Source organism: Triticum aestivum, chromosome 4A, assembly GCF_018294505.1.
Source record: "Triticum aestivum cultivar Chinese Spring chromosome 4A, IWGSC CS RefSeq v2.1, whole genome shotgun sequence".
NCBI lineage: Eukaryota > Viridiplantae > Streptophyta > Magnoliopsida > Poales > Poaceae > Triticum > Triticum aestivum.
In genome coordinates, this window is record NC_057803.1 from 688,560,036 (window position 1) to 688,571,070 (window position 11,035).

An 11,035-nucleotide genomic window follows, 5' to 3' on the forward strand; every position below is an offset into this window, starting at 1 on the left:
TAGCCCCTGCCCCCACCTTTGCCGGACACGCGGGCCCCGCGGGTCGCGAGGACCACGGGTAAAGCGAGCCGGAGCCGGCCGAGTCGCTTACAGTGTGGCCAGTGGTGCGCCCACGGCCCACGTGTCGGCGTGTGGTGCAGCGAGGTGCGTGGATTATTCGGTGACAGGGGCCTCGTGACCCGGGGCCCCCGCGCGTGCCGAGGCGGGTCGGGTGGGAAAGGAAGGGAAATATCTCCGCCGCTGGTGGGCCATCGCGTCAGTCGATCGAGCAGTGACACGTGTACGGCGGCGCACTGTAGGGTGGGGTCGGTCTGTCATTCACGCGTGATATGATGGCAACCGGACGAGACGCCCGGGATCTGGCGGGCGGGTCCCACCACACTCGAGAGCGCGCCCACTCTGCCCGCTCTTTTTTTACCCTCTTTTGTTCCGAAAACCCCCTCTGGAGGCTGAGCTCCAGGGAGGCCGACTTTTGGAAAATTTAAAATTTATCAGAATTCATATTTTATATTTTAAAAAATGTAAAAAATATATAAATATACATGAAGGTATAATGCACAAGTGTGTAAGTTTTTAGGACGAAAACATTGAAATGAGTGTTGTGCAAAAAAAAAACAAATCGTAGCCTTTTTAACGCAAGGTATACTGTTTATCCTTTCAGGCCATGAATTTGTCTTTTTTCTCGTACAGATAGCATTTTGAGATATTTCATCATGAAATTTTACACATAAAACACATAACATCGTTCGTCACGTGTACATTTTTTTTTATTCAAAATTTTCAAACTAGAAAGTTTGTCAAAAAAACCGTCCTCCATGAAGGTCGAGAGCCAAAAGGCCTCACTCCTCTTGTTCCCCCTTTTTCTCGAGGCAACACGCGGTGCGGTCGTAAAGCACAAGGGATTCATGCGCGCTTCCGGCCCTCCCACTTGACTAGCAGTCCAAATGTAGTGGTACAATCATTCATGTAAAAAGAAAAGAGGCAAATGCTTTCACTCTTCTCACTGACTTTACTGCGAAACTAGCCTCAGAGAAGACCGTAACAGTGCAAGCTTCATTTTTCCACTAGCCCATGCGCCCATTGTACACTGCAATCTTTCTTTACTCAAGCTGTCAAGTAGTAGTAGATTCGGACGCAGTAGAATGATTGTTAGGGAGCAGCAGATAGATTATTAGGAGGAACACCCCACGTTCGGCTCCTTAATCCACAGACAAAACCAGAGCCGCACCGAGGGCCAAACTGTTCCAACTTGAAACCCCAAAAGCGCCAAGCCAAGACCACTGTCCCGTGTCTTCCTCTCCACTCCACTCCACACTCTCACTTCACTCTCACTCCCATGGATTTTACACTCTCACCGCCTCCGTTCCCCCACTCTCTATAAAGCATCCCGGGCCAAGAACCTCCAGTAAAGTAAGCCAGGCGACATTCCCCTCGAATCCAGCCGAGATGCCGCACCGCGGCGCCGTCCTCGTGTTCCTCCTCGCCCTCGCGGCGGCGCCGCTCGCCGCCGTGGCGTGGCGCCCGTGGCCGCCGCGCGTTGCCAGCGGCGCGCTCGCCGGCCTCGGCGCGTCCAAGAAGTTCGAGGGCTCGTCCAACTTCGTCAAGCTCGAGTACCACATGGGCCCCGTCCTCGCCGCCGACATCACCGTGCACCCGATCTGGTACGGCGCCTGGCCCGCCGACCAGAAGCGCACCATCCGCGCCTTCCTGCGCTCCCTCTCGCCGCAGGCCTCGGGGGAGAAGGAGGGCGCCGTCCCGTCGCCGTCGGTGGCGGACTGGTGGCGCACCGTCCGGCTCTACACGGACCAGACCACGGCCAACGTGTCGGCCGTGGTGGCGCTCGGGCAGGAGAAGTGCGACGCGCGGATGTCGCGGGGGGCCTCGCTGTCCCGGATGGACATCCAGAGCGTGGTCAAGGACGCGGTGACCGCGCGCACCAGGCCGCTGCCCGTGGACGCCGGCGGGGTGTACCTGGTGCTGACGTCGCCGGAGGTCCGCGTGGAGAACTTCTGCGGGCAGGTGTGCGGCTTCCACTACTTCACCTTCCCGTCGGTGGTCGGGTACACGCTCCCCTACGCGTGGGTGGGCAACTCCGCGGGGCGGTGCCCGGAGGTGTGCGCCTACCCGTTCGCCATCCCGGCGTACGTGCCGGGGCGGCGGCCCGAGGCGCCGCCCAACGGCGACGCGGGGGTGGACGGCATGGTGAGCGTCATCGCGCACGAGCTAGCGGAGATGGCGTCCAACCCGCTGGCCAACGCGTGGTACGCCGGCGGGGACCCCTCCTTCCCCACCGAGATCGCCGACCTCTGCGAGGGCATCTACGGCACCGGCGGCGGCGGCGCGTACACCGGCCAGCTGCTCACCGACGGGCGGTCCGGCGCGTCGTACAACCTGAACGGCGTCGGCGGGCGCAGGTTCCTGGTGCAGTGGGTGTGGGACCCCTACCGCAGCTACTGCTCCGGCCCCAACGCGCTCGACCAGCATTAGTAGCCTTTGCGTTTCGTCTCGCCGCCGCCGCACCCTCGCCGCATCTAGCGCTAGCGGTAGTAGTATTCCTCCCACTACGACATTGGATTCCTTGCTCGGGACATCCATGGCCACGGGAGCGTTTCCTCCTGTATAGAGTCAGTGGGACGAAGCATGGTGGTCCGGTCCGGTGAGCCCAGCTTGTCCCTCCTCTGGGCTGGGGACATACGGCTGGTTCATTGTTGGTATGGCTGCGTGCGGACAATGTTTTGGATGTTCAAATTTGATGTCATTTTGTCCATTTCCCCGCTCGGTTCGTTCGAATTTGATCAGCATTACTACGATACTAGCTTGTTTGAAACACTGAGGGTACAATCACTGGAAATCTGGATGAACAACCATTGAACAAATGTAGGGAAGTACACGGCTGCGTGCGTCCACCCCAGGTGTGCTGTGGGCGTTGCACAATGACAATGCGCTCCGAGATGGAAATGATCACAGGCAGGGAGTACAGGAGCTTTTGTCATGGACCGGCCATGGGCATGTGAGCAGGTGGGCGTGTCCTGTGCTGTGCAGCATCAACGGAGCGCAATGATGGTCGATGGGCGTCGCCATTTTGTTCCGTAGCGCACTAGGCTTTCACCAGCTAGGTGTCCGTCCTTGGATCGAGCAGAGTGCTGCTGCTCCGTGGACGTGGTCACGAGTAGGCACCCAACGAATTATTGAGCTAATGGTATACTGTGAAGGAGCCACTGCTGCACAGTCGAATGTCCTGCTCTCCCCGCCATCATAGCTGGGCCGTATGGGCTGCTTTCTCCGTATCGTTTCATTCACTTTGTTTACTGCACCTACTAACACCAAGTATCCTATGGTATTATGGTCATTGGGGGCGTACACGATTCAATTTTTCCTCCCACGTTTACCAACCCAATACCCATGGTCATTCATATCATGGGATACACAATGAATATTCAACCAACATGTCATACTTGTGTGGATGATGGCCTCCGACCTCTCCCTTATACATATACCGCCCCAACTTCGCCAAAGTAGATAGCAAGCCAAGTTGTTTCATTCATACAGGCGATGACCACACATGAACAAAGAGGAATGTGAGAAAAATAGCCTATGCAAACGGGAATTGGAGACATCAGAACATGAGCAGCATTGGGTATTTAGCAGCTCAATCTTGTAAGTTTTCCATAGGTTGAAAGACGCATTTGTCCAAGTGTCAATGGACTGCCAATGTCGAGCGATGCCTCGGCCCGAACCTCTGTATTATTTCCTCCGCCAATTGCATCCTGGGGGTGCACGGTCGCGTTTCGTAGCTCGTCGACTATGCGCATGCAAGTCACTTAATTCTTGTGCCCAAACGTTAGCATGTCCCGCCTGACTCGGGATCTTGGCAATTGGGTGGATGCTGACCACGGTGGTGAAGACCGTGGGAATGTGGTTCTCTTGCACAAAGATGTGTGCAATCCCTTTGTTGATGGGTTAATGTGGTTCCCTAGTGCTCATGTCATGGCTACTATGAATGTTGTCGCCTCAACCTTCGCCCTTTGGCTCCGTTGTGAGAATGCCAAGTCCACTGCGGTGGCTCTTCATTCACTCATGGCCGACTTTTATCAACCGGGGCATTTTAGTTCAGCTTAAAATTAGCAACTTCGAATCGCTTGGTACCTAGAGAAGTTTTGAAATAATTTTTGGGTCCTTATCAACTGCTCTCTCCGTAAACTAATATAAGAGCTTTTAGATCACTACTTTAGTGATCTAAATGCTCTTATATTAGTTTACAGAGGGAGTCGTAGTTATAATTTATATTTTGGCTATATGATATTGCCTACCCTGTTGGCCACTACCACGAGCTAGGGCTTGATTAGCAGGAGAATCTTATTAGTAAAGGTTTAAATATAATAAAGATAAGCTTCGGCGAGTCGGCAATTGTTCTATCTTTCAAGAATATATTCAAATGTCTTGCCGATGATACAGTAACCTTTTAGTATATTGTTTAACGAAGAAATTAGTGGAATTCATGTACTTTATTGTCTCGTGCAAGGAATTGTCTTGCTTTGTTCATAGACATAAAATATCCCCAGATAATCATTGCTGCAACAGTGTTACTCTCTTAGTGTTAGATTTATCGTTTTGATGAAAGACAATAAGTTCGGACAATCGGTTCTAAACATAGTTAAACCATCTCAATTACCATATCCAGACACCTCAATTACCATATCTCAAATCCATACAAACTCATACAACTACGTCGACGCACATGCATCGTCCGGCTACTCCATCACACCACACTAAACATGCCATCAGACTACCAAAATTTAGCATGTTTGGCTATGGTGGAGTTCATGCACGGCTGCCCTTGCCCTTCCCGGCGCCCTTGCCGTCCTTCTCGTGGAAGTACCGGTCGAAGACGCATTACGGATCAAGCTGGATCTGCTCGTCGCTGGAGTTGTCCTGGTCATCGCTGTCATCGCCATGGCACGGACCGCCCGATTCTGCTCTCGGGCGAGGGCGCGCATGTTCCTTCGTTGTTGTTTCTTCATAATGCGGGCATGGATGGGTTCCTTCTTTGTGGCCGCCCACGCCGCCGCATCAGCCGCCTCCGCCGCCACCATTGCCGCCGTGATACGGGCCTCGGCGGCCCTTATGCTCTCCTTCCCACGGCGGGCCGCCCGTTCCTGGTGCGACTCATACTCTGCCCGACCGGTGATGGGGAAGGATAGGTGTTTCGGTCGGGACCGCGAGGATCCAGCACCCGAGCGCCTGGTGAGCCGATGCTATGGCGTCGCGGCGGACGGGTCCATCCGTCAGCCGGGCGCTGTGTCCTCCCGGGAGCGGCAGAGTGCAATGTGGACTGCCATTGCCTCCTCCAACCCACACGGGATGACACTCCAATCAACGGATCTGGACTGGTCGGAGTCCGATCCGCTCCCTGCAATGGCGGAGAAGGCCGAAAACCACCGGAGGTGAGCTCGGGTGGCGGAGAGGAGTGGAGTGGAGTGGAGTGGAGTGAAGTGAAGTGGCTAGGGTTTGCTCCGGCGAGAGAATGGGGATGAATATAAGTGGGGTCGGCTGGGACAACATGGGCCGGGTCCGACGTGGTGGGCGTGCCCGGGCGCCCACATATCTGCCCCATATTTGTGTAGGATGTGGGGGTGGCGGTCAGCCCAGGCGTTTGAGGCCCGTTTGAGGCATCCGTCTGGGTCGAAAAAACGTGACCGGACAGTGACCGGGCAGCCCGCCTAGGCGTATGAGGCGGGTTTGAGAGATCCGGCTGTAGATGCTCTTATAAACAAGTTTTCCAAAGAGACTGGTTCTACTGCTTCGTGGTCACAAGTTCACAGTGTTACTCTCAAGGCGGACCTGTAAACCTCCCGCAACCGTCCGGACCACGTTGTCCGGACCGCGGGGCGGTCCGGACATGATTTCTCCTACAAATCAGAGACAAAAGTGGGGGAGGTTTGTGGGAGTCCGAACCGCTCCCAAGCCTGCTTCTGACCGCCGTGGCTCACCAAAAACTTGTCACCTGTCCCTCCTGCGCTTTCCTTCCGATGCACACAGCCGCTTACTGCGCCGCATTCGTGTCGGACCAGAGCATGCGGAGGCCGGCATTGATGTTGCGATGAGACCGGAGGGAGGGAGGGCGGCGCTGACCGACGCGACCTCTCGGCAGCCGCCGCTTCAATGCGGACGCAGGTTCGAGAGGCATTGTAGCAGCTGGCGCCCTTCGCATGGCTTGGGTGCGGCTATTTAAGTTGTGCTCCGGTGCCTCCAACATCGCATACTCCTCCTTCCTCCTCCTCCTCGCCTATCTCCCTCAACATCTCCGGCGACAGGCAAGTCCTGGGCGTTGGCGTCGGCAAGCGGTTCTAGGGCGGGATCTGGCGTCTCGTGGAGACACCGCCCTCGAACTACGGGGCCGTCGTCCTCGTCGGCTGGCAGCGAATTGCCGTGGGCGAAGATCGTCATCTCCTCTGGCGATGAGGAGGACTAGCAGCCGCCGCTGCCACAACGGTTTGTGCCAGAGGTGTCGGGCCAGGTCTACACCGACACCAACATAGATTACGAGTAGCAGAAAGAGCTGATGCTCCATCGCTCCGTCGTCCACACCAATGGCCTGGCTCCGCCACCGAACGGCTCCTCCCGTGAAGCCGGAGCCGACATACCATCCATGTTATCTGCCACCGCACAGTCGCGGAGTCCAAATCAGACGCCGCATTAAGTAAGAGCAGCTCTCGCCGCTGCCCCGGCGCGTCATGAAGGAGGAGCGTCTCTCGCCGCTGCCCCGACGTATCATGAAGGACACACGCCGCTGGCCCCTGCCGCACCTACCCAAGGTGCAGGTGTGCGGCTGCTTGATGACCCACAAGTGTAGGGGATCTATCGTACTCCTTTCGATAAGTAAGAGTGTCAAACCCAACCAGGAGCAGAAGGAAATGACAAGCGGTTTTCAGTAAGGTATTCTCTGCAAGCACTGAAATTGTAGGTAACATATAGTTTTGTGATAAGATAATTTGTAACGGGTAACAAGCAATGAAAGTAAAAAAGATGCAGCAAGGTGGCCCAATCCTTTTTGTAGCAAAGGACAAGCCTGGATAAGTTCTTATAATGAGAAAAACGCTCCCGAGGACACATGGGAATTATCGTCAAGCTAGTTTTCATCACGTTCATATGATTCGCGTTCGTTACTTTGATGATTTGATATGTGGGTGGACCGGTGCTTGGGTACTGCCCTTTCTTGGACAAGCATCCCACTTATGATTAACCCCTATTGCAAGCATCCGCAACTACAAAAGAAGTATTAAGGTAAACCTAACCATAGCATGAACCAAGTGGATCCAAATCATCCCCATACGAAGCAACGCATAAACTAGGGTTTAAGCTTCTGTCAGTCTAGCAACCCATCATCTACTTATTACTTCCCAATGCCTTCCTCTAGGCCCAAATAATGGTGAAGTGTCATGTAGTCGACGTTCACATAACACCACTAGAGGAAAGACAACATACATCTCATCAAAATATCGAACGAATACCAAATTCACATGACTACTAATAGCAAGACTTCACCCATGTCCTCAGGAACAAACGTAACTACTCACAAAGCATATTCATGTTCATAATCAGAGGGGTATTAATATGCATTAAGGATCTAAACATATGATCTTCCACCAAATAAACCAACTAGAATCAACTACAAGGAGTAATCAACACTACTACCAACCCACAGGTACCAATCTGAGGTTTTGGTACAAAGATTGGATACAAGAGATGAACTAGGGTTTGAGAGGAGATGGTGCTGGTGAAGATGTTGATGGAGATTGACCCGCTCCCGATGAGAGGATCGTTGGTGATGAAGATGGTGATGATTTCCCCCTCCCGGAGGGAAGTTTCTCTGGCACAACAGCTCCGCCAGAGCCCTAGATTGGTTCCGCCAAGGTTCTGCCTCGTGGCGACGGAGTTTCGTCCTGTGAGCTTGCTTATGCTTTTTTCTTGGGTAAAAGACTTCATATAGCAGAAGATGGGCACCGGAGGGCTGCCAGGTGGCCCACGAGGCAGGGGGCGCACCCAGGGGTAGGGCGCGCCCCTACCCTCGTGGCCAGGGTGTGGGCCCCCTCTGTTACTTCTTTCGCTCAATATTTATCATTAATTCCAAAAATGACTTTCGTGGAGTTTCAGGACTTTTGGTGCTATGTAGAATAGGTCTCCAATATTTGCTCATTTTCTAGCCCAGAATCCCAGCTGTCGGCATTCTCCCTCTTTATGTAAACCTTGTAAAATGAGAGAGAATAGCCAGAAGTATTGTGACATAACGTGAAATAACAGCCCATAATGCAATAAATATCGATATAAAAGCATGATGCAAAATAGACGTATCAACTCCCCCAAGCTTAGACCTCGCTTGTCCTCAAGCGGAAGCCGATATCGAAGAATATGTCCACATGTTTAGAGATAGAGGTGTCTATAAAAATAAAATACGGACATGAGGGCCTCATGATCATTCTTATAACAACAGCACATATATATTTTGTCATATGATTTCTTATACTCAAGTAACAATCTATTCACAATATCAAGTATGATTCAGAAACTTCATTGAGAACTAACAAACTATAATCTCAGTAATTGAAGCAATTGCAATTTATCATAACATCAGAAAGAGTCAATAATAGAGCTTTTCAGCAAGTCCACATACTCAACTATCATTTAGTCTTTCACAATTGCTAACACTCACACAATACTTATGGTTATGGCGTTTTAATCGAACACAGAGAAAGATAGGGGCTTATAGTGTTGCCTCCCAACCTTTTACCTCAAGGGTAATGTCAACAATAATAGTTCATGCTAACTTACATCTAATTTGATATATATATCAGGATCTTTCCAACACGAGGTGCTTGCCAAAGGATAAAATGAAAAAGGGAAAGGTGAAGATCACCTTGACTCTTGCATAAAGTAAAAGATAGGCCCTTCGCAGAGGGAAGCAGATGTTGTCATGTGGTTTTTGATTGGATGCACGAAATCTTAATGCAAAAAAAACGTCACTTTATATTGCCACTTGTGATATGAACCTTTATTATGCATTCCGTCGCTTTTATTACTTCCATATCACACGATCGTATAAAGCTTATTTTCTCCACACTAATAAGTCATACATATTTAGAGAGCAATTTTTATTGCATGCAACATGACAACTTACTTGAAGAATCTTACTCAATCCACAAGTAGGTATGGTGGACTCTCATGGCAAAACTGGGTTAAAGGATATTTGGAAGCACAAGTAGTATCTCTACTTGGTGCAAGGGATTTGGCTAGCATGAGGGGGAAAGGAAAGCTCAACATGTTTGAATGATTCATGACAATATACTTTAACTGAGATGCGAGAAAACATAACCCATTACGTTGTCTTCCTTGTCCAACATCAACTCTTTAGCATGTCATACTTTAATGAGTACTCACAATCATAAAAGATGTCCAAGATAGTATATTTATATGTGAAAACCTCTCTTTCTTTATTACTTCCTATTAATTGCAGCGATGACCAAAACTATATTTGCCAACTCTCAGCAACTTTAAATCATCATACTTTCTATGCGAAGTCATTACTTTTCATAAGATCAATATGGTCTCTTTTATTTCTTTTTACTCTTTTATTTCCTCAAGATCTTAGCAAGATAGAAAAGCCCTTGACTCAACACTAATCTTTATTATATATAGCTCACGGACTCGATTACATAGAGGGATCACAAAGCAAAACTCAAAACTAATTCATACCAAAACTTTATTCTACTAGATCAAGATATTACCAAAATGATCGAACTAAGTAAAACGGTAAAGATAGGAGTGTGATGGTGATACGATACCGGGGCACCTCCCCCAAGTTTGGAAGTTGCCAAGGGGAGTGCCCATACCCATGTGATTATCTCCTCGAAGGTGGTTATGATGGAGTTGTTGGTGATGTGGGCTTCTTCCTCAATTTGCGCTTGAGGATGGAATTTTGCTCCCTTAGATCATCAATCTCCTGCTCAAGGCTTAATATCCTTTTGCATAGTTCCTGTTTGTTTTCCTGCAAGAGACGAAAAGGAATAAACTCGATCTTTGGTTTCTTTGCTCTGTTAGGGAGACTTGACTTTTTAAACTCCACATGCATGTCCCCAGGTTGAGGTAATGGGGCTTCATCTTCATCTGAGCTCGACTCCTCCTTTCCTTTAGGCTCATAGTCTTCTTCTTCTTCAGTAGTCCAGCCATGATGCTCCAAGTCCCCGTAGATCTTAGGGTCTGCTAGGTAATCATCCACATAACTTTCTCCCTCCGAATCCTGGGATGACATATTGCTCTTATCTGCGGCAGAAACAGCTCAAGACAAAAACAAAGGATTTTTGCGTGATACGGTGCTCAAAACCTTTAGGGGATTATATAATGAATTTTTACCGACCGAAAGAAGTATTGTGCAAGAAAACGGAGTCCAGAGAGCACACGGGGTGCCCACGAGGCAGGGGGCGTGCCCTCCACCCTCGTGGACTCCTCGTGTCCTTCCCGGACTACTTCTTATTTTCCTATTTTCTTAAATATGCTGCTCAAGGAGCGCTCCTCGGGGATGTACCGCCTCTCACTACCGGACTCGCGGTCTATGCCTACGGCCACGGGCCGTCGGCATAGGCCCCTAGGCCGTCGACATAGATCTATGCCGACGGCAGCCGTCGGCATAGAGCCGTCAGTCTAGATTACATCAGCGTACTCCTGTCAGACCGTCGGCATAATAATGCCGTCGGCATAGGGGTCTATGCCGACGGCCCTGGCGCAGCCGTCGGCATAGTTTAGCCGTCGGCGTAGTTTTCCGTCTGACGGCAACGGACGGCGCCGTCAAACTGCTGGCAGGCCAGGAGGCGGCACGTGGCAGGGCTATGCCTACGGCAAAGCCGTCGGCATAGCCCTGCCACGTGTCGCCTCCTGGCGTAACCTGGTGGCATGGCTATGCCTACGGCCAAGCCGTCGGCATAGATATAAACTATGCCGACGGCTTGGCCGTAGGCATAGCCGTGCCACGTGTCGCCTCCTG

At 51.1% G+C, this 11,035-nt stretch overlaps 1 protein-coding gene across 1 annotated transcript; it reads left to right on the plus strand.

Annotated features, from left to right (window-relative positions):
• The first annotated feature begins 1,314 nt into the window (after positions 1-1,314).
• On the plus strand, positions 1,315-2,767 carry LOC123088162 (protein EXORDIUM-like 3). Its single transcript, XM_044510335.1, has one exon. The coding sequence runs from the start codon at positions 1,447-1,449 to the stop codon at positions 2,485-2,487; it is 1,041 nt and encodes a 346-aa protein (XP_044366270.1). The 5' UTR covers positions 1,315-1,446; the 3' UTR covers positions 2,488-2,767.
• The last annotated feature ends 8,268 nt before the right edge of the window (positions 2,768-11,035 follow it).